Source organism: Stenella coeruleoalba (genome assembly GCF_951394435.1).
Source record: "Stenella coeruleoalba genome assembly, chromosome: 19".
NCBI classification, from domain to species: domain Eukaryota; kingdom Metazoa; phylum Chordata; class Mammalia; order Artiodactyla; family Delphinidae; genus Stenella; species Stenella coeruleoalba.
Genome location: NC_137165.1, coordinates 18,549,591 through 18,574,053, shown reverse-complemented (window position 1 = coordinate 18,574,053; position 24,463 = coordinate 18,549,591). Strand labels below are relative to the sequence as shown.

General features: G+C 39.7%; 1 protein-coding gene across 5 annotated transcripts in view; it reads left to right on the top strand.

Moving 5' to 3' along the window:
- Window positions 1-24,463, top strand: part of MYO1D (myosin ID) — a 350,547-nt gene that overhangs the window by 235,210 nt on the left and 90,874 nt on the right. For 3 of the 5 annotated variants that reach the window (XM_079905380.1, XM_079905378.1, XM_079905379.1), the window contains one exon: window positions 8,657-8,811. In XM_079905380.1, the coding sequence (XP_079761506.1) occupies window positions 8,657-8,811 (155 nt within the window). Of the gene's footprint in view, window positions 1-8,656; window positions 8,812-18,773; window positions 19,401-21,082; window positions 21,542-24,463 lie in introns of those variants that run through there. The other 2 variants (XM_079905376.1, XM_079905377.1) reach the window with 2 other exon arrangements.

Sequence of the window (24,463 nt, the reverse complement as noted above, 5' to 3'; positions counted from 1 at the left end):
GTCCAAGTAATGAGCTAATCTTTTTAGCTCTCAAAAGCTAAGTAAGCCAATTTGACTTACAAATATAGAGCTAAGTCTTAAAAAAGAACATTCAGAGGAAACTCTCTGGCATGTTGGTAATGTTCTGTATCTTGATTTGGGTGTCAAAACTCATCCACCTAAACACTTAAAAGTCTGTGAATTTTACTGTACATAATTTATACCTCAATTTTTAAAATCCTATTTGATGGGTCAAGATGTATGGAGTATTTTGGTGTGAGTAGGGTCATATGTTTTAATTTCCAGTTAATTCTTTTCTTACCTGCTATTTATAAAAATAGTAAAAGATAGACAGTATCTATTAACATACTTAGTCTCTGTCATTTAAAAATTGTATTAAAAGATCCAGGCCAAAGTCTCCATGCTCAGTCATGATACTTGTTTCTAGTCCAGTAATAACTTTTCTACAGGGGAGGAAGTCTATTCTCTCCTTTATCCACAATGCTTTGCTGCCAAAGATTACCAGTGGTTAGAAAAAAGTTAAAACTAATATTGTAGGGTTGATATGATAATAAATACATTTGAGTATTTACCAACTTTCTATGGAGAGAGATACTGTTTTATTTTTATTTATTTATTTATTATTTTTTTTTTTGCGGTACGTAGGCCTCTCACTGCTGTGGCCTCTCCCGTTGTGGAGCACAGGCTCCGGACGCGCAGGCTCAGCGGCCATGGCTCACGGGCCCAGCCGCTCCGCGGCACGTGGGATCTTCCCAGACTGGGGCACGAACCCATGTCCCCTGCATCGGCAGGTGGACTCCCAACCACCAGGGAAGCCCCGAGATACTGTTTTATATACCGTGGAATACTGTAAAATAAAAACAGTACAAGGACACAACTTCATACTTGCCTTGAAAAAGTGAAAGCTGTCAAGCAAGGAGATAATTCTAGTGGGACAAACACACAGATGACGCATAAATGTGACCTGTTAATCAGCTGAGCGATATGGATGCATTTCTTATTAGTGAACCATCCTTATACTTGTGAACCGTGCCCTCATGGTCATGGCGTATTAGCCTGCTGAATTGAGTTTGTTAATTATTTTGAATATTTGTGTCTGTCCTTGTGAGACTGGTCTCTAGGGGTGTGTGTGTGTGAAAGAGATCTTCATCAAGTTTTGCTACCAGGATTCAATGAAATGAGTCGGGATGGTGTCTGTTTATGTTCTAGAGCATTTTCCATAGCGTAGGAATCACCTGGGACTTGATGGCCTATACTACCATCGTCTGTGCCCAGGAACATTTAGGAGAGTGTTTTCTGCCAACATAAAAAAAAATTCCCCTAGTTATGAATTGATTCTGATTATTTCTTCTTTCTTTGAGTCAATTTTTAGTAATTTGTACTTTCCTGTAAAAGCATGCATTTCACAAAGACTTAACTTACTAATAGGAAATTACAGATGTTATTCTCATAATTTCCAAAGACATCCCACCTTTTCTTAAATCTCTTTCTCATTCCTCATGTTAGATATCTGTGTTTTTGCCTTGTTTTTTCCTGATTAGACCCTGACAAGGGTTTGGTTCTTTAGTGGTCTTTTCAAAGAACCAGCTCTTGGGTTTATCATCTATATTGTTTTTCTCAGTCATCGATTTCTGATTTTATCTTCACTAATTTTTACCTTGATAGATTTCTTTTGCTCTTTCTCTAGGTTTTTGGTATTTAATTTACTTCCTTTATTTCTTATTTAATAACAGAAGTATTTAAGGCAATGTGTTTTCCTTTGATTATAGCTTTGGCTGCATCCATGAATTTTGATGTAAAATTCTCTTTCTCATTAACTTCTTCATTGTCTGTAGTTGCAACTATAATCCAGGAGTTGCCTAAAGAGATACTTCTTTAAAAAATTCTCAGTGATAAGGTTGTGTTGTTAACCTTTATATAATTTCTAGTTTTACTGCACTGTGATCAGGGTCAGTGCATATCCTGCTTTTTGTAATTGGGAAGAGGAATGTTACTTTTGGCCCAATACATAATACATATGTGTAAGTGTTTCAGGGACCACAATACATGTGTGTAAAAATTCCATGTAACTGATAATCAAATACGTTGACTATTCAGCCACTCTCCACACTCATTTGCTTTTTGCCTGCTTGAACTGCCAACCACTGGGTCGTCCACTAAAATCACAACTTGGTCCATTTCTTTTGTATAAGAATAATTTTTGCTTTGTATGTTTCAGTACCATGTTATTCAGTGCATGGAGAAGGTGGTTTTCATTTTTTGCTATATTTTTGTCAATATAAAACGAAGAAGTTTTGTTTTTTGCCTTGGATTTTGCTGTGTCTGTTATTACTATTCCCATCCCTAGTTTCTTTCTGGTACGTCTTTGTCCATCCTTTCATTTTTGTTCTGTCTTTCTGTTTTAGACGCATCTTTTATAAACAGAGTATAGTTAAATTTCTTTTTTATAGTTAAATTTCATTTTTTCTTTTTTTTCACCTAATCCGTGACCCGTTTTCCTCCAATAAAAGAATTGTATCCCATTCACATTTCTTATAGAAACGGACAAATTTTGTTTTCACAAATTTGATTGTGTTATTTAAACGCTTTCCATTTTTAATACTTCTGTGCTGTTTCCTTCTTTTTTTTTCTAGTTGCTATGTTCAAGTTTTATTTATTCTCTTTTTACTAACGATTAGAAAGTTATAACGTTCTTTTTACTTGTCTGGTTATGTTCACTGTTTGATCCTCCATAGGAGGAGGGTCTAGGAGAATTGAGTTAGATTAGCATCAGAGATTGTATCTGCCCTGCTCAAAGCTTCAAAACCAAAGAAGAGGAAGGTTTAGATTTATCATAGCATAGAGATCTCACAGATTATGAAAAATAAGAAGGCAACTAGTAGGGGGAAGAAGCCCTGATAAGGAGTTTCACTTTTGTTCAGAGAACTTACTTGTGTGTTCTGGCTGCCCGAAGATAACTGAGGCAGGATCCCTTCCCTAACTAATGTATTTGCATACAGTACCTCCCTTGGCATGGTACTTGTGTAAAGATTTTCAGATTTCGCTGGCATCTCTTCTCTTAGAGTGGAAAGACCCTTGAAGGCAGGGGGGTTTGCTTATTTATCTTTTTATACCTCTGAGTTGCTCCTATTTGATCCTTGCCACAATCTTATGAGGTAGATGAGGCACCTAGTAGGATCCTTATTTTGCAGAAAAGGAGACAGATGGCCTCCCCCAAAATTAAATGATTCGCTCAGGCTCACACGGCTGAATTGAGATGAACACGCAGGTCCTCCCTTACTCCACTGCTTTTTCCCATCTAGCGTCCTGTCTCCCAGAACACAAGAGACATCCTGGATGCTGTCTGTCCTGCCTTGGTGACAACAGGATCTTAATCTTTCATTATCTGTGCAGCAGAGGAAAATAGGTGTTGTTTTCCCTCTTTTCTGCTGGGACTCTGGCATGCGCATAGGCCTGAGAGCACACATGAAGAATTCCTATGCCCATCCAGGTGAAGCCACTCAGGCAGGGCGGAATAGGGAAGGGCAGGAAGGGAATTCCACACCCCGAGGTGGGAAGGTGGCTGAGAAAACAGTCATAGGCGCCTCTGCTCTAGCCCGACAGCATCCAGGAAGGGACCTTCAGTCTGGATGGTTTCAGCATTCACTGCTGAATCGGTCCCTCTCCCCAGACCCGTGCAGCTAATGTTCCTGGGATATGCAGGCGGAGTTAGTGCTGTTAGAATTCTCATTTTATTAGGCTTTAATCAAGCTCTCCTGTGAAGTGCTACATAAATTTCATTTTGAATTTTGTATATAAAATAAATGAGAGAGAAGGATCATAGACGTAACATATTTTTTTAAACGAAAATGATATTTTTAATTTACTCATATAAAAATCATCTGGGGGTGGGGGAGGGAAGGATTGGGAGTTTGGGGTTAGCAGGTGCACACTAGTGTATATAGGATGGATAAACAACAAGTTCTACTGTATAGCACAGGGAACTATATTCAATATCCTGTGTAAACCATAATGGAAAAGAAATGAAAAAGAGTATATATATATATAACTGACTCACTTTGCTGTACAGCAGAAATAGACACAACACTGTAAATCAACTATACTTCAATAAAATATTTTTAAAAGGAACTTTAAAAAAAGCCAATGTACACCAAACCAAACCAAAAAACAAAAAAAAGTCATCTAAGTGTCAGAAAGATTGATACATTCTCTTACCCATGGCCTCAGAAAACCCATGCTCTAACGTAGGTTTGTGAAATGATTTCCAACTCCTTGAATATTTTCCCTTCTCTCCATTGAGCGCTGACCCTGGTATTCTTTAAAATCAACCTAAGAACTCACCTCCTATGAAAATTTATTTATGTGACATTTAGGGATACTTATTTTTACAGCTTATGTTCATTTGTACATGTTATTTGGAAAAGCCTACTGTGATAGAAAGAACATGGGTCTGGGTCAGTCTGCAGGCCTGAGTTCCAGTTTCAGGGTCTGCAAATCAGCTAACTTCTTTGAGCCTCAGTTTTCTTATCTGTAATATAGGGGCATGAGACTAAATGATCTTCCGAACGTACGAACTGTTAAAGTGTTCTTCAGTTGTTGGGTACTTGTCTCTTCCACTCATCCAACTGGATCATGAATCCCCCTAGAACAGAGATTATACCTTCTGCATCTTTGGTACTTCCATCCCCACCCCCAGGCTGCCTGGTACTCTGCATTGCCCCCAGTGGGTATCCTGTCAATGCTGATTGCCAGACTGACAGCACCTGTGGCAGCCAGGGGTGGCACTTTGGTATTTTCTGCAATAGAAGAACAAACCACTGCACAAGAAATCACTCGGGTTTCTGCTTTATTGACCAAGGTAGATCTAGGGATCAAAATAACCAAGGAGCTATATTTTTTTAATTTGCGTATAAATAAATAAAATTGGCTTCTGGTAGTGGTGATTGTATACAGGTCTGTGCGTCTTAATACATGCACAGATTTCTGTAACCACCACCACAATGAGGATACAGAGTCATTCCATTACCCCCACAAAACTCCTTTGTATCAGACTCGCCCTGACCCCAGTCCCTGACAACTGTATTCTAGAATATCACATAAGTGGAGTCGTGTAGTAGGTAACCTTCTGAGACTGGCTGCTTTCACTCAGCGTAATGCCTTTGAAAATAAACCGTAGTGATGCATATCAATAATTTGTATGATTAGTTCATTCCTTTTTATTGCTGAATAACATTCCATTGTATAGATGTATCACAGTTTGCTTATTCACCTGTTGGTGGATATTCTGGTGGCTTCCAGTTTGGGGCAGTTATGAATAGAGCTGCTGTAAACATTCATGTGTAAGTTTTTGTGTGAACATAAATTTTTATTTCTCTGGGATAAATGCCTAGGACCGAGATTTCTGGTTCATGTGGTAATTCTATGTTTAACTTTTTGAGTAACTGCCGAACTGTTTTCCCAGCGATCGTACCATTTTACATTCCCACCAACAATGTATGGGAGTTGATTTTTCTACGTCCTCTTTGGCATTGTCACTTTTGTTGTTGTTCTTCTTCTTTGTTTTTATTTTGGCCATTCTGATAGGCTTGTGGTGATATCTTGTTACAGTCTTAATTTGCATTTCTGTAGTGCTTAGTGATGTTGAGCACCTATTTGCCACCCATAGGTCTTCTTTGGTGAAGTGACTTCACATCTTTTGCCCATTTTAAGTTCTTGTTTGCTCTCTTGTTGTTGAGTTTTAAGAGTTCTTTATATATTCTGGACACAGGTCCTTTATCAGATATATCTCTGCAAATATTTTCTCCCAGTCTGTGGGCAGTCTTTCCATTCTCCTACCAATGTCTTTCTTAGAGAAAAGTTCTAAATTTTATGAAGTTTAGTTTAACAGGTTTTTTTTTGTCTTTTATGAGTTGTGCTTTTGGTGTCATTTCTAAGAAATCTTTGCCCAATCCGAGGTCACAGAGATTTTCTCCTGTATTTTCTTCTAAAAGTTTTATGGTTTTACATTTTACATTTAGATCTATGACCCATTTTGAATTCATTTTTCATGAGGTGTGAGATTTAGGTCAATGTTTATTTCTTTTGGCATGTGGATGTCCAAACGTTCTGAATTACCCAAATGTCCAAAGTATCCTTTCTCCATTGAACTGCCTTTGCATCTTTGTGAAAAATCAATCGGTCATACTTGTGTGAGACTATATCTGACTCTCCATTCTCTTCCCACTGATCTATGTTTTTGTCCCTCTGACAATCCTTTTGACAATTACATTGTCTTGATTATCGTACCTTTATAGTAAGAAAATCAGCTACTGTGAGTCCTCCAACTTTGTTCTTTTTCAAATTGTTTGGGCTACTCTGGTTCCTTTGCCTTTCCATATACATTTTAGAATCAGCTCGTTGATATCTACCAAAATTCTGCTGGGACTTTGGTTGGGATTGCATTAAGTCTATAGATCGACTTGGGGGAAGTTGGCAGCATTCAACAATATTGAGTTTCCAAACCATGAACACATTACTCCTCTCTGTGTATTTAGATTCTCTTTTATTCCTGTCATCAGCATGTTCATTGGATTCCTTTCATCAACATTTCATAGTTTTCAGCTTACAGGTCTTACACACATTTTGTTATATTTATATCTAAGTATTTTTGGTTTTGAAGTTGTGTATGGTTTTGGTTTTAAATTTCTGTTTCCAGTTTGTCATTGCTGGTATACAGAAATATTTTTGTCTGTTGACCTTGTGTTTTGTGACCTTGCCAAACCCACTAATTAGTTCTGAGAGCTATTTTGTAAATTCCTTGGGATTTTCTATATAGATGATCATGTAATCTGAAAATAAAGTCATTTGTTTCTTCCCTTTTAAACTGTATGCCTTTTAATTTATTTAAACCTGCCTTAAGGCACTGGCTAGGGCTTCCAGTATGAAGTTGCCCAGCAGCAGTAACAGTAGAAATCCTTACATTGCTCCTGATCTTTGGGGAAACCATTCAGTATTTCACCACTTTGTAAGATGTTAGCTGTGGCGTTTTTGTAGATGTCATTAATAGGTTGAATTCTCTTCTAATCCTGTTTGCTGAGAGATTTATATCATGAATGGATGTTGAATTTTGTCAAATGCTTTTTCTGCGTCAATTGATATGATAGGTTTCTTTTTTATATATCTTTATTGGAGTATAATTGCTTTACAATATGTTAGCTTCTGCTGTATAACAAAGTGAATCAGCTATAAGTATACATATATCCCCATATCCCCTCCCTCTTGCGTCTCCCTCCCACCTTCCCTATCCCACCCCTGTAGGTTGTCACAAAGCATCAAGCTGATCTCCCTGTGCTATTCAGCAACTTCCCACTAGCCATCCATTTTACATGTGGTAGTGCATATGTCATTGCTACTCTCTCACTTTGCCCCAGCTTCCCCTTCCCCGTGTCCTCAAGTCCATTCTCTACGTCTGAGTCTTTATTCCTGCCCTGCCACTAGGTTCATCAGTACCGTTTTTTTTAGATTCCATATATGTGCGTTAGCACACAATATTTGTTTTTCTCATTCTGACTTAGTTCACTCTGTATGACAGACTCTGGGTCCACCCACCTCACTACAAATAAGTCAATTTTGTTTCTTTTTATGGCTGTGTAATCCATTTGTGTGTGTGTGTGTGTGTGTGTGTGTGTGTGTGTGTGTGTATATATGCCACATCTTCTTTATGCATTCATCTGTCAGTGGACATTTAGGTTGCTTCCATGTCCTGACAATTGTAAATAGTGTAGCTTTGTGTTTTTTTTTTCTGTTGCTATGGTGGATTACATTGATTGATATTTTTCATACAAAACTAGCTATGCATTTCTTAGATTAACTCCACTTGGTCATGATGCATTTTTGTTTTTATGTATTTTTGGATTTGATTTGCTGATGTCTTGGCCGTTCTAATTACATCCATGTTCATGAAGGATATTGGATATTGGTTTGTAGTTTTCTTGTACTGCCTTTGTCTATTTTTGGCATCAGGACAGTGCTCATAAAATGAGTTGTGGTGTTCCCTTCTCTTCCGTTTTCTAGAAGAGATGTGGAGAATTGGTGTTATTTCTTCTTTAAATATTTGGTAGAATTTACCAAGGCAATCATCTGAGCCTTCTGGAGTTTTCTTTTTTGAAAGGTTCTTAACTACAAATTTAATTTCTTTAATAGATATAGCAGTATTCAGGTTATCTATGTCTTCTTGGGTAAATTTTGGTAGTTTATGGCTTTCAAGGAATTGTTTGGTTTTGTCAAAGTTGTTGAACTTATGTGCATAAGGTTGTAAATATTCCTTTATTATCCTTTTAATGTCTATGTGGTCTGCAGTAATAGCCCCTCTTCCATTTCTGATATGGGTAATTAGGTCTTCTCTCTTTTATTCTTTCAGACTAGAGATTCAGCAATTGTATTTATCTTTTGACAGAACCAGCTCTTTGTTTCATCGATTTTACCCTATTGTTTTTCTGCTTTTAATTTTGTTATTTTGTGTTCTTATCTTTATCATTTCCTTTCATCTGCTTGTTTCATGAAGCTCGATAAGGATTAATGTCATCAGAGTTACTGAGTAGAACCATTACAAACTGTATGTTTAAATTCATTCTTTTGAGAACCACCCTTACAGTTTCCATGCCTTGTCTCTTTGCAGTTGACTGGTCTGAGCGTCTCCAATGGGAAGGACCAACTGGTAGTGTTCCATACAAAGGACAACAAAGACCTCATCGTCTGTCTCTTCAGCAAACAGCCAACCCACGAGAGTCGAATTGGAGAGCTGGTTGGAGTCCTGGTGAATCATTTCAAGAGGTAAAGTTTGATTTTTGTTTAACTAAGTTGAAAATATATGATATCTTTCATCATAATTCTCACTGAACTTGTTTTGTGCCAATTTTAGTGTACTAAGTTATTTTCCTTCTTAAGGAAAACTTAAATCATCTGTTTCCCAGAAGGCAAAATTAGCATCCAGCCTTCGTTTCAAGATTAGGGATGATCGTCTACTTTTCCAGCCTCCAGCTGAACCAACAATGAGAGATTTCCCCAGCGGTGATTTCTTCACTGCCAATCCAAATGTAATTAAATCCAAAAGACAGAAAACTTACTTTATATTCTTATTGTCACAGCTTCTCATTTACCCCACATATAATCAGTTAGAATAGCTACTATGAATATAAACAAATGAGAAGGCAGGTTTAGGATGACATGTAGGTCCACAAAGACTAAAAGGATTTTTTTTTTTATTTAATAAAGTGATTTATTTTCTCACAATTCTGGAGGCTAGAGTTTGAGATCAAGGTGTCTGCAGGGTTTGTTTCTTCTGAGGCCACTCTTCTTGGCTTGTAGATGGCCATCTTCTCTCTGTGTCTTCACATGGTCTTCCTTCTGTACATGACTATGTCCAAATTTCCTCTTCCTTCAAGGATACCAGTCATGTTGGATTAAGACTCACCTTAATGACCTTATTTTGACTAAAGGGATTCTGAAGAGGCAATTACCTCTGCAAAAACATGGAGTCATGAGGGAACGTGGCATTGTCTGAGAACTTCATAGTAGCCCTAGGCGATACCTGGGGTAGTTGTTTATGTCTGTGTAGTGAACAGTGAAGTGAGAGATATAAAAGGGGAGCAGACCCTGATGGTGATGGGGACCAGTGAATGGATCATTTCAAGCAGAGAAGTGACTTGTCTGGTTATTTATTAGAGTTGTTTTAGAGATGGGGTTTCTCTTGCCAAAGGAGGTCATGGAGTATTTGGAGTTGGGTGTTTCTCTGACTCCAAACTCAGATGTTCTTCCCGTTGTGGCACACTGTCTCTGCCACACCACCACCCTGATGCCAGAAGGAGACCACTCCTCCAAACTCAGGGACTGAGAAATGAGCCCAGTGTCCCGTTCCTTTTCTTCCTAAAAGACATTTACTAAGTTGCCAACAGTAATCTAGTTCCTCATGAGTATTTCTTTTCCTTTAAGTTTAGACATGGCTTTTCTCTAAACAAAGGCATATTTAGAATCTGATGTCCACACGTATAATTCTGCTGTGTTCCTTTTTACTGATAAATGTATGGAGTATAATTTTAAAAGTGAGCTGCACAGGCCATTTATTTTATGTTCTTAAACCTTGTATCCTAGATCAAAACAGATCTTTAAATATCTTATATAATTAAATGTTTTTAAATGCTATAAATAAAATAATGTTCCATGGTCATCTGGTGGGAAAAAATAAGATCCAGCTAAGGAATTACCAAAAGATAATAATAAACATATAGGCCTTTGAAAAATTCCCTTCCATCTGCCAAATAATTATAAAGTAAGAGAAATACTGAAGCGTTTAGAATGGAAGGGGAAGACATGGAGAAGGCATCTCTACAATAAAGTCTATAACTCAAATAAACAGGCCTATTTTCCTCCTAATACGTAGTTATAGCAAAGTATGGATAATCAAAGGGATTTTAATCTTTACCTTTCATTTGGATGCCTGTAGTAATAGTTTTTGCCTGGGAAACTGAAATATTTTTTCTCAGTCTGAGTCCTTGTTTCTCAAATTCTAACCACTGTTAAATGCCTCCACAAGTGGTGGAAATATGTGAATCTGGTTTGAGAATCCATCAACTGCTTTCTTTTCCTAGCATGTGTTCTAAGATACATTTCTATCTCGAATATATGTAAGAATTTTTTTAACATCTTTATTGGAATATAATTGCTTTACAGTGGTGTGTTAGTTTCTGCTGTATCACAAAATGAGTCAGCTATATGCATACATATATCCCCATATCCCCTCCCTCTTGCTTCTCCCTCCCACCCTCCCTATCCCACCCCTCTACGTAGTGACAAAGGACCAAGCTGATCTCCCTGTGCTATGCAGCTGCTTCCCACTAGCTATCTGTTTTACGTTTGGTAGTGTATATATGTCCATGCCACTCTCTCACTTCGTGCCAGCTTACCCTTCCCCCTCCCCGTGTCCTCAAGTCCATTCCCTACGTCTGCGTCTTCATTCCTGTGTTGCCCCTAGGTTCTTCAGAACCTTTTTTTTTTTATATATAGATTCCATATGTATATATATGTGTTAGCATACGGTATTTGTTTTTCTCTTTCTGACTTACCTCACTCTGTATGACAAAATCTAGGTCCATCCACCTCACTACAAATAACTCAATTTCGTTTCTTTTTATGGCTGAGTAATATTCCATTGTATATATGTGCCACATCTTCTTTATCCATTCATCTGTCGATGGACACTTAGGTTGCTTCCATGTCCTGGCTATTGTAAATAGAGCTGCAATGAACATTGTGGTACATGACTCTTTGTGAATTATGGTTTTCTCTGGGTATATGTCCAGCAGTGAGATTGCTGGGTCGTATGGTAGTTCTATTTTTAGTTTTTTAAGGAACCTCCATACTGTTCTCCATAGTGGCTGCATCAATTTACATTCCCACCAACAGTGCAAGAGGGTTCCCTCTCCTCCACACCCTCTCCAGCATTTATTGTTTGTAGACTTTTTGATGATGGCCATTCCGACCAGTGTGAGGTGATACATCATTGTAGTTTTGATTTGCATTTCTCCAATGATTAGTGATGTTGAGCATCCTTTCATGTGTTTGTTGGCAATCTGTATATCTTCTTTGAAGAAATGTCTGTTTAGGTCTTCTGCCCATTTTTGGATTGGGTTGTTTGGGTTTTTTTGATATTGAGCTGCATGAGCTGCTTGTATATTTTGGAGATTCATCCTTTGTCAGTTGCTTCATTTGCAAATATTTTCCTCCCATCTTGAGGGTTGTCATTTCATCTTGTTTATGGTTTCTTTTGCTGTGAAAAAGCTTTTAAGTTTCATTAGGTCCCATTTGTTTATTTTTGTTTTTATTTCCCTTTCTCTAGGAGGTGGATCAAAAAGGATCTTGCTGTGATTTATGTCATAGAGTGTTCTGCCTATGTTTTCCTCTAAGAGTTTTATAGTGTCTGGCCTTACATTTATGTCTTTAATCCATTTTGAGTTGCTTTTTGTGTATGGTGTTAGGGAGTGTTCTAATTTCATTCTTTTATATGTAGCTGTCCAGTTTTTCCAGCACCACTTATTGAAGAGGCTGTCTTTTCTCCATTGTATTTTCTTCCCTCCTTTATCAAAGATAAGTTGACCATATGTGCATGGGTTTATCTCTGGGCTTTCTGTCTTGTTCCATTGATCTATGTTTCTGTTTTTGTGCCAGTACCATATTGTCTTGACTACTGTAGCTTTGTAGTATAGTCTGAAGTCAGGGAGTCTGATTCCTCCAGCTCCATTTTTTTCCCTCAAGACTGCTTTGGCTATTCGGGGTCTTTTGTGTCTCCATACAGATTTTAAGATTTTTGGTTCTAGTTCCATTAAAAATGCCATTGGTAATTTGATAGGGATTGCATTGAATCTGTAGATTGCTTTGGGTAGTATAGTCATGTTCACAATGTTGATTCTTCCAATCCAAGAACATGGCCTATCTCTCCATTTGTTTGTATCATCTTTAATTTCTTTTATCAGAGTCTTATAGTTTTCTGCATACAGGTTTTTTGTCTCCTTAGGTAGGTTTATTCCTAGGTATTTTATTATTTTTGTTGCAATGGTAAATGGGAGTGTTTCCTTAATTTCTCTTTCAGATTCTTCATCCTTAGTGTGTAGGAATGCAAGAGATTTCCATGCATTAATTTTGTATCCTGCTACTTTACCACATTCATTGATGAGCTCTAGTAGTTTTCTGGTAGCATCTTTAGGATTCTCTATGTATAGCATCATGTCATCTGCAAACAGTGACAGTTTTACTTCTTCTTTTCCCATTTGGATTCCTTTTATTTCTTTTTCTTCTCTGATTGCTGTGGCTAAAACTTCCAAAACTATGTTGAATAATAGTCGTGAGAGTGGGCAACCTTGTCTTGTTCCTGATTTTAGTGGAAATGGTTTCAGGTTTTCACCATTGAGAACAATGTTGACTGTGGGTGTTTCATATATGGCCTTTATTATGTTGCGGTAACTTCCCTCTATGCCTACTTTCTGGAAGGTTTTTATCATAAATGGGTGCTGAATTTTGTCAAAAACTTTTTCTGCATCTATTGAGATTATCATATGGTTTTTATCCTTCAATTTGTTAATTTGGTTTATCCCATTGATTGATTTGCATGTATTGAAGAATCCTTGCATTCCTGGGATAAACCCCACTTGATCATGGTGTATGATCCTTTTAATATGCTGTTGGATTCTGTTTGCTAGTATTTTGTTGAGAATTTTTGCATCTATGTTCATCAGTGATATTGGCCTGTAGTTTTCTTTTTTTGTGGCATCTTCGGTTTTGGTATCAGGGTGATGGTGGCCTCGTAGAATGAGTTTGGGAGTGTTCCTCCCTCTGCTATATTTTGGAAGTGTTTGACAAGGATAGGTGTTAGCTCTTCTCTAAATGTTTGATAGAATTCGCCTGTGAAGCCATCTGGTCCTGGGCTTTTGTTTGTTGGAAGATTTTTAATCACAATCTCAATTTCAGTGCTTGTGATTGGTCTGTTTATATTTTCTATTTCTTCCTGGTTCAGTCTCAGAAGGTTGTGCTTTTCTAAGAATTGGTCAATTTCTTCCAGGTTGTCCATTTTATTGGCATAGAGTTGCTGGTAGTAATCTCTCGTGATCCTTTGTATTTCTGCAGTGTCAGTTGTTACTTCTCCTTTTTCATTTCTAATTCTATTGATTTGAGTCTTCCCCCTTTTTTTGTTGATGAGTCTGGCTAATGGCTTATCAATTTTTTTTATCTTCTCAAAGCAGCAGCTTTTAGTTTTATTGATCTTTGCTATTGTTTCCTGCATTTCTTTTTCATTTATTTCTGATCTGATCTTTATGATTTCTTTCCTTCTGCTAACTACGTGTTTTTTTGTTCTTCTTTCTCTAATTGCTTTAGGTATAAGGTTAGGTTGTTTATTTGAGATGTTTCTTGTTTCTTGAGGTAGGATTGTATTGCTATAAACTTCCCTCTTAGAACTGCTTTTGCTGCACCTCATAGGTTTTGGGTCGTCGTGTTTTCATTGTCCTTTGTTTCTAGGTATTTTTTGATTTCCTCTTTGATTTCTTCAGTGATCTCTTGGTTATTTAGTAGTGTATTGTTTAGCCTGCCTGTGTTTGTATTTTTTACAGTTTTTTTCCTGTAACTGATATCTAGTCTTATAGTGTTGTGGTCAGAAAAGATACTTGATATGATTTCAATTTTCTTAAATTTACCAGGGCTTGATTTGTGACCCAAGATATGATCTATCCTGGAGAATGTTCTATGAGCACTTGAGAAGAAAGTGTATTCTGTCGTTTTCAGATGGAATGTCCTATAAATATCAATTAAGTCCATCTTGTTTAATGTGTCATTTAAAGCTCGTGTTTCTTTATTTATTTTCATTTTGGTTGATTTGTCCATTAGTGAAAGTGGGTTGTTAAAGTCTCCTACTATTATTGTGTTACTGTCAATTTCCCTTTTATGGCTGTTAACATTTGCCTTATGTATTGAGGTGCTCCTATGTTGGGTGCATAAATATTTACAATTGTTGTATCTTCTTCTTGGATTGATGCCTTGATCATTATGTAGTGTCGTTCTTTGTCTTATTTTAAAGTCTATTTTGTCTGACATGAGAATTGCTACTCCAGCTTTCTTTTGATTTTCATTTGCATGGAATATCCATTTCCATCCCCTCACTTTCAGTCTGTATGTGTCCCTAGGTCTGAAGTGGGTCTCTTGTAGACAGCATATGTACAGGTCCTGTTTTTTTATCCATTCAACCAGTCTGTGTCTTTTGGTTGGAGCATTTAATCCATTTACATTTAAGGTAATTATCGATATGTATGTTCCTGTTACCATTTTCTTAATTGTTTAGGATTTTTTATTGTAGGTCTTTACCTTCTTTTGTGTTTCCTACCTAGAGAAGTTCCTTTAGCATTTGTTGTGAAGCTGGTTTTGTGGTGCTGAATTCTCTTAGCTTTTGCTTGTCTGTAAAGGTTTTAATTTCTCCATTGAATCTGAATGAGATCCTTGCTGGGTAGAGTAATCTTGGTTGTAGGTTTTTCTCTTTCATCACTTTAAGTATGTCCTGCCACTCCCTTCTGGCTTGCAGAGTTTCTGCTCAAAGATCAGCTATTAACCTTATGGGAATTCCCTTGTATGTTATTTGTTGCTTTTCCTTTGCTGCTTTTAATATTTTTTCTTTGTATTTAATTTTTGATAGTTTGATTAATATGTGTCATGGTGTGTTTCTCCTTGCGTTTATCCTGTATGGGACTCTCTGTGCTTCTTGGACTTGATTGACTATTTCCTTTCCCATATTAGGGAAGTTTTCAATTATAATCTCTTCAAATATTTTCTCAGTCCCTTTCTTTTTCTCTTCTTCTTCTGGGATCCCTATAATTCGAATGTTGGTGTGTTTAATGTTGTCCCAGAGGTCTCTGAGACTGTACTCAATTCTTTTCATTCTTTTTTCTTTATTCTGTTCCATGGCAGTGATTTCCACCATTCTGTCTTGTGAATCACTTATCCGTTCTTCTACCTCAGTTATTCTGCTATTGATTCCTTCTAGAGAAGTTTTAATTTCATTTATTGTATAGTTCATCATTGTTTGTTCGCTCTTTAGTTCTTCTAGGTCCCTGTTAAACGTTTCTTGTATTTTCTCCATTCTATTTCCAAGATTTTGGATCATCTTTACTATCATTACTGTGAATTCTTTTTCAGGTAGACTGCCTATTTCCTCTTCATTTGTTTGGTCTGTTTTGGGGTTTTACCTTCCTCCTACATCTGCTGTGTATTCTCTGTCTTCTCATTTTGCTTAACTTACTGTGTTTGGGGTCTCCTTTTCACAGGCTGCAGGTTTGTAGTTCCTGTTGTTTTTTGTGTCTGCCCCCGGTGGGTAAGGTTGGTTCAGTGGCTTGTGTAGGCTTCCTGGTGGAGGGGACTGGTGCCTGTGTTCTGATGGTTGAGGCTTGATCTCTTCTTTCTGGTGGGCAGGACCATGTCTGGTGGTATGTTTTGGGGTGTCTGTGACGTTATTATGATTTTAGGCAGCCTCTCTGCTAATGGGTGGTGTTGTGTTCCTGTCTTACTAGTTGTTTGGTATGGGGTGTCCAGCACTGGAGCTTGCTGGTCGTTGAGTGGAGCTGGGTCTTAGTGTTGAGACGGAGATCTGTGGGAGAGCTCTCGCCAATTGATATCACATGGGGCCTGGAGGTCTCTGGTGGTCTAGTGTCCTGACTTCGGCTCTCCCACCTCAGAGGCTCAGGTCTGACACCCAGCTGGAGCACCAAGACCCTGTCAGCCACACAGTAGTTCTGTGATCATGGACCAGGAAGTTAACTTCTCTGCGCCTCAGATTTCCTTTAGTGCAGCACCTCCTTGCCCCAGAGGCCCAGTCAGGTGTGAGGGAAGGGCTGTTGCTCACAGGCTCTGCAGGGAGGAAGCCCACGAGGCTGGCGCAGGACGCTTTGAATATACGTAAGAATTTTAAATGTCTTTACAATTTATAAATGGAAGGAAGATACTGGATTTTTTTTTTAGTTCCTTTTTTTTTGGTCACTTCTTTGTGTGTTTATTTATTGGCATATAGTTGGATATAGGGCTGTGCCCTAAGAATACAAGGATGGTTATCCATTAGAAGAGTCTATCTATTCACATAATAGTTCATAATAGAACACAAAAGTACTATTTGATTAAATTGAATATATATTATTCTTCATAAATCTTCAGTAAAATAGGAATAGGAACAAAAAAGAAGCAAACCTGCAGCTGCCAACCATAACCATTAGAGCAGAAATGGTAACAGGGATACACCCGGAGCACCTGTGGGCTAAGGAACTTCTAAGTCATGCTGACCCCAGTGTGCAGAAGGTGAAGAGGAAGGACAGAGTCAGCCCAGGGAGGAAGTGGCCTCAGGCAGAGGCTGCTGCAGTTTGGAGAGAGGATGACGTGAGGTCAACAGCCTGAATTGAAAGTGTAGGACAACCCTAGGGCGGTAACCTCACCTCTTCTAGGGCTGCATTTCAGCAAATAACTGCCCCCACTCAAAGCAAATAATGAGCCAGAAAGAAAACAGCAAGAGAACTGTGCATGGGCAAGACGAAAATGCGGAGCAAAGGAAACAAGGAAAGCCATATGAAGAGAAAAGGAAAATACGGGAGTAAACTTTACATTAAAAAGGCGGGGCGGGACTAGCCTTACCCTTATGCCTAAAACAACAACAACAGCGCAAAGACAGGATCTGTGAAACAGCCATTTTCAAGACCGTAGATGTCAGGCAGTGAAGGACAGTGATTCCTGAGAGGTGAAAAGCAAACAGGGTGAGCCCTACAGTTACCCCAGCACACTGCCTTGGGTGAGCTCCAGGCCATGGTGCGTGCAGGGGGAACCCAGGGGAAGCACAAGGACTCCCTGGGTCCAGGAGATGGAGGCATGTGTCTGGGGAGACCAAGTAAGCTAAAGTTTGCAGGACAAAGTACCAGAGAGGAGCAGAGAGAGAGAAGGCTAGAGATCTGTGGAGGATCCCCCTCAAGTCCCGCCTAATGAATCTTAAGAGCAAGACCCAAAAGGATCAAACTGCTACCAAGTAATTTAACTGTGTCCTAGAACAGAGCTCATGAATATGTATAGCAATGCAAAAATATCCACCCCCACCCCAAGAAGGTCGAATTCACAATGTCTGACATCCAATCAAAGATTACCAGGCATACAAATAGGCAGGAAAATGCAATCCAGTATGAGGGGAAAACCATCATCCAATTGAAACCAACCCGGAACTGACAAAGGTGTTAGAATTAGCAGACCCAGACATGAAAACAGTTATTATAACTAAATTTCAGGTGTTCAAAAGTTAAGTAGAGACATGGAAGCTATAATAAAAAGACTCACCAAACTTCTAGATGAAAAATGCACTGATGTTTGAAATATTTCATGATTAAAAACAAAAACAAAAATGTTAAAGCTTACGGCTTTCTCCTGTACCTAATGAATTTCTCGTGACCATCTCCTCTCACGAGCTGAAGCCAGCCCTTTCCTGGCACTTCCTTCTATACTAATCTGAAACTAAATACAGCTAAATATAAATTAGCCTTTCTCTCACTTCCTTCAATCTTTGCTTAACCTGGACCCATTATTTCTGCCTCTGCAAGAACTCATACACACACACATTTTCTAAAACATTTGAAGATAGTCTTTTAATAAAGTGTATTCAAAGGGGTGACATTTACAATATTTAACAACCAGCATGGCTCAAGCACAGACCATTCAGAACAGACGCCCTCCAGAAACGCCTGATCTGGCCATACCAGCAAGTCCTGGCTACATTCCACAGACCGGAAGTTATACCAAAGCAGATAGGTAGGGGTCCCAGAGTCAAAAATATTTAGGATTCCCTGATGAAGTTAAACAGGTTTCTTTACTGCAGTACTTCTCAGAGCTTTTAATATGCTTTGTTCATTGTAAATACAGCCAATTAAAAAACTGTAAGGACATATATATGTGTGCATATATATATATCACACACACAATTATGTATATTATAGGCTATATCCAGAAAGACATTCAGGAAATGAGTAACTGTGTTTGTCTCTGGAGAGGGGAGATGGGGTACTGGGAGAAAGAGGCATAGGAGGTATAGGAGGGAGATTCATTTTTCATTGTAAACCTTTTGCAACAAAAATATGTGTTACTTATCTAAAATTTTTTTCATTTAAATAATAAACGGCAGCTAGTTTTCAGGTACATTATAGATGGCTCTAAATTCATGGTTATTTTCCTTTTCTGTTTAGAAAAGTAGAAAAGAGCACAAGAGCTTTCTAAGTGAATGATTTATCTCATGGCATTGAATACGTTGAAATAAACCCAAATAAAACCTTTTGGAATACTACTGTTCTCCTGTTCTCTGGGGTCCCATTGTGTTGGTCACATGAAGCTCAGGTGAGGTTTCTTTGTGGTGGTTATGTCAGTGGTTTCCCAGGCCAGTTTGCTTTGCAGAGGTTATGAAAATGGCTGACTTGACTTTCAGTTTGTATCTCATGCTCAGCAGTGACTACCTACCGGTAGTGAGCTTTTCTGCCCACTAGTAAACAGATGGCCTCACACCGGCCACCCTACAGAGTTACCTGAATTACCAGAAACTCTGTAATATTAAGCTGTCAAAGGACCCATCTGCCCTAAGCAGCTGTGCAGGCATTCCTGTCTGGATGCTGGAAACCTCAGTATAACCCCAGTCTTAGGCACAGAAACTTCTTATTTTTCCTGTTCTGTTTCTGTGGATGAAAGCCACAAGTCAGTGCCATCTGCTTCTTGTTTTTCATAAGCAGCATCTTTAACATCTGCTTAATTAAAGGAGCACCACTACTGAGTTTAACTGAATGCCTGACCTGCTTCTCTGTTGTAGTTTGCTTATGTTTTTTTTTTTTGCGGTACGCGGGCCTCTCACTGTTGTGGCCTCTCCCGTTGCGGAGCACAGGCTCCGGACGCACAGGCTCAGTGGCCATGGCTCACGGGCCCAGCCGCTCCGCGGCATGTGGGATCCTCCCCGACCGGGGCACAAACCCGCGTCCCCTGCATCGGCAGATGGACTCTCAACCACTGCGCCACCAGGGAAGCCCTGCTTATGTTCTTTTTAACTCACACTAAAACTATGGGTAGAACCAGACGAAGAAGCAGGCCGTTGGTTATGGCCACAGGGGCCAGGGGAGATGAGGCCTCCTGAGCAGGGGTGAAGGTGGAGGAGTGAGGCCGCCTCACAAAGGCCTCTGCTTCTGGCCTCTCCGTCCAGTGCTTCCGATGCGCACGCCTTCCTGCTCCTCTGCCCCTGAACCCGGATACCCGTTTTCCTGGCTCCTAATCTGTATTCCCAAACTGCTCTCCTTGAATGCCTGGCTACTAATCATAGTAGTTTATATTACAACTAAAAATATTTATGTGAAATAGAGATAGCTGAAAATAATGTAGATAGACAACTCCAGTTGTCCCTCAGAATCCGAGGGAAGATTGGTTCAAGGACCCACTGGCAGGAGATCCACAGATGCTCAAGTCCCCTAGTCGGCCCTCTGTATCCACAGTTCCTTATCCGTGGATTCAGCCAACTGGGGAATCGTGTGGTCCTGTAGTATTTATTGAAAAAACCCCACCTATAAGTAGATCCAGGCAGTTCAAACCTATGTTGTTCAAGGGTCAACTGTATAGCAGATTGGTTAATTAAATTATGGCATCTTCTGAATGGAGTATTGGGGCCACTTAAAATGATAATTATTGAAGTCATCTGATTCCTGGTGACAGAAAAGTGAGTGACCACAATTCACCCTCCTCTGCTTTCCAGTAGAGATATACATGAAAACATAGAAAGAGATGCCAACGTTCCTTAGCACAGGAAACTAGAAATGTTGCTCAACCAGAGGTCCCCTGAGAGGTACATCCTCCACCTCTGCTCACACGTCACCTCATCAGGCCTCCCTAACTGTCCTGTAGAGAATAGCAGTTCACTCACCCCAGAACTCCCCGACTCCTACTCTGCTTAGTTTTCCCCCGCGGCGTTCATCTCCATCTGACACTGTATCTTTAGTTTTTGCTTACTGCATATATTCCCACTAGAACATAAGCCCCATGTAAGCAGAGACTTTACTTCTATTTATTTCTATTTCACTGCAGTTTCCCTAGTGTTCAGAACATCCCTGGCACTCAGAAGACTCCCAGTAGATAATTGTTGAAAACGGAGGCTGGCTGATGGGGCTGTCTGGCCGTAGGATACTCCTAGCCCTTTCCTACCAATATGTGCGTCTTGCCCACCAGAGGGTGGTAACTTAGTCCCCCTTCTGTATGAAGGAAAGGAAGAACTCTTTTACAGTTTCCTTCCCTTTATGAATACTTCTCGTCTTATACCGATTGCAGGATTACCACTCTAAGCAATGTAATACATCTGGGGACAGAAGTGAATAGGTATTTCAGGATATTAAATTAGCAACTAAAAGAGCTGTGGGCTGAAAGAGCCATGGGTATGTTGTATGCTGGGGGTGGCAGCTTTTCCTTTACTGTTTTGTTTTGTTTTTTAACAACTTAAAAACTAGAAATAATTTCAAACTTTCCTTCTCAGTAGGCTGACAAGGCAGCAAGATGTAGGGGTTCCCACTCAGATCAGCATCTTCATAGTAAGTAAAAGACTTCGAAACCACATCTCGAGGCTGTGTCCATAAGGCAGCTCTCCAGCTTAGAAGCAGAGAAATGGATTCCAACTATACACAGGTGGACTTTAAGGACGACTCCAGAAGAATCCGTATGCCCCTTTCGTGCGAGAACACCAGAACTGTCTCCTTAGTTATGAGACCTATAACGAAAGCCGGTAGCAGTGAGAAAGGTGTAGACTGTAGCCTTAGAAGAAAAAACAAAGCATATTTCTGAAAAGGAATATAACAGAAAATTCACATTTTAGAAACTAACTGTGTTCTGAATAAAATTCAAGAAAGCCTGGATTCTACGTAAACAGACCAAAGATTACGTGACAGACTGAGATGAAGAGGGTCCTGGCTGAGAAACAAAACTGTCCAATTATTTGAATGAAATAAGAAACGATATTAAAGAATTTAAATTAACATGAAAATGTAGAAATGACACAATTGGTATTGCAGAAAATAGAATCAATATGAAAGAAAAGTTTAAGACGGTCTCTTGGCATACAGAGGAAGGGGGTAATAACAATGAAGCTGACAGATATAGAAGACAGAGAACAAAAAAATCTACATTCAAATAATAGGTGTACTTGAAAAAGAGAAATACACTGGGCAAAAGTAAGACTTGTTTTATTGGTTCTAAGGAATACATTTTTTTTAATTTTAGCATCTCTGAAATTGGGGTGTGACTTACAATTGGTGGATTCTTACAGTGATAATGGGCAACATCTTAGTGATACACAAATAAGGGTACATCTTACAGGGAAAGCATCTTATATTCAATAAAATGTGTCAGTTTAAAACATAGTAGAAGAAAATCTTCCTGTGTCAGAGTAATCAAGATTGCCATCACATGGGTAAGATGCCTACCCCAGTAGAAGTCACTTTGGCCAGAGAAGTGGGTCTTCTCAGAATATGGAAGTCTCCAGTAAGAACAGGGGAAGAACATTTTTTGGAACAGGGCAAAACAGCTGGGTGGGAGTGTTTGGAGGTGAAGTATTTGAGGCCAACATTTCACAAAAGAAGCAGAAAGTGGTGCTGTGCAGAAGAAACAAATAGTGTAACATCATTATTGTGAAAACACAGAAACCATATAAAAATCCGTCAGAATAAATATGGTTAAATATGTTATGGTGTTTCCATACAAAGAAGTGGCATTTGCCATGAAAGAACAATGAGAGTCTTTCTTTTTTTTTAATTATTTATTTTTGGCTGCGTTGGGTCTTTGTTTCTGCACGCACGCTTTCTCTGGTTGCGGCGAGCGGGGGCTACTCTTCGTTGCGGTGCTTGGGCTTTTCATCGCGGTGGTTTCTCGTTGCGGAGCACGGGCTCTAGGTGCGTGGGCTTCGGTAGTTGTGGCACATGGGCTCAGTAGTTGTGGCTTGTGGGCTCTAGAGCACAGGCTCAGTAGTTACGGCGCACGGGCTTAGTTGCTCCACGGCATGTGGGATCTTCCTGGACCAGCGCTCGAACCCATCTCCCCTGCTTTGGCAGGTAGATTCTTAACCACTGTGCCACCAGGGAAGTCCGGTGATAGTCTTTCTTTATCAGGGTTCCTTAAAGTGTGGGCGGCATCTGCACTGGGATCACCTGGAGGTGCTTGTTCAAAAGGCAAATTGCTGGGCCCCATCCCAGGCCTTCTAAATCCAGATCTCCAGGAATGTACACCCTTAGTGAGCTACGCAAGCGATTCCCATTGGTTTCACGAACTGACACAGAAAATGGCCAGGATAAGCACGTGATATTTTCATAGGGCCTTTTCGCTGAAGCCATGTGACAAAGGTAGCATTTTTTTTTTTAAGCAAACCACTAAAGCTTCGTGTTTTTTAAATGATTATTACCAAATAAGGTGCAAAATAAGCGTCTCCTCCTACCCCAGTGAAGAGAGGCAGAGTGAGGAATGGTCTGAGGTTCAGAGAGAAGCGTGAACGAGGGGTGGAGATGAGAAATGAGATGAGAATTGGCAGGAGCCAGGCTTCTGTTTACCGCCTCTGCTTGTCCCAGAAAGAGCCACTCCTCATTCTAAGCAGTGGTCTTTAATTACCCTATGAAGTTTGCAGTTAGGACCTGCCTGCCCATTTCCAGGTAGGATACCCCACCTGCAAATAACAGGCTTCCATGGAATGAACTTAGTCCATTTCTATATAGTCATACCCACCTGCTATACACAAAAGAACCCCAGAGAGAAGTCTTAAAAGCTTTTCAGTGCGACTAAGGCAGGACCAGAATCAAACAGCATTGAGGTGTAACAGCTGTTTAGGACTGTGAGCCATCTACCGACTTCCCATTTCTCTCGCTCTGCACCGTGCCCGTCTGCCTTGGTCAGCAGCTGCCCTTGGACAAAGCCCCCTCAGAGGACATGCAGGGGTGCACGGTCCTCCTCAGCTTTACCTGCTCTTATGACAGAGATTTACTGGAGATTTTTGTGCGGATCAAAGATACTTATTTGCTTTATGAAATATCCATCTTTGCCTTTCATGTTGAAAGAGAAAATCCAAAAGTACTGGAAAACTGATCATCTTTTCAGCATCTCTGCAGGAAGATATGGTACAGTTAGAGTAATCGTATTACTTTTTTTAAAGGCCCACAGCACTAACATTACAATATATGTTAAAATGGAGATCTTTCTGTGAGGTATTCATGACTTCACCAAATGATTATATACCCTGGTTTGTGCTATCTGTTGGAATTTTTCTCCTAAATGGTCAGATAGAACTTTTTAACTTAATGAGTTTTTGAAAGCTCTCTTCGTGTGTTTATTTCACGTCTCATCAGCTGTATAGGAAGCGTAATGTACTTAAAGTATTTTATGTGAAACCAACACTGCTATATTTTCATACTGTCATTCAGCCTTCATTCTCTGGAACACCCACTGCAGGTCTGGCTATGGGTGAGGGGGGCGAGGGGGTAGGAGGGATGCAAACATGGACCATTTGGTCCTTTTCCTCAAACAGCACTTAATCTCATGGGGAAGACTGTATGCATGCTCCATTGTCTGATACATGCTGCGATGGGGCTGTGCCATGGACGCACAGGGGATGAACTGGTTCCCTTTGCCTGTGAGAGTCAGGAAAACCCCGATAGAACAGGTGATAATCCAACTGGGTCTTCAGGGCTGGCTGGAGTTTTATCAGTTGGGAATTGAGCAAGGTTTTCCCCAGAGAATGGAGCAGAATATGCAAAAGCTTGGTGGATGGGGCTTCCTTGGTGGCGCAGTGGTTAAGAATCCACCTGCCAATGCAGGGGACACGGGTTCAAGCCCTGGGCCGGGAAGATGCCACATGCCGTGCAGCAACTAAGCCTGTGCA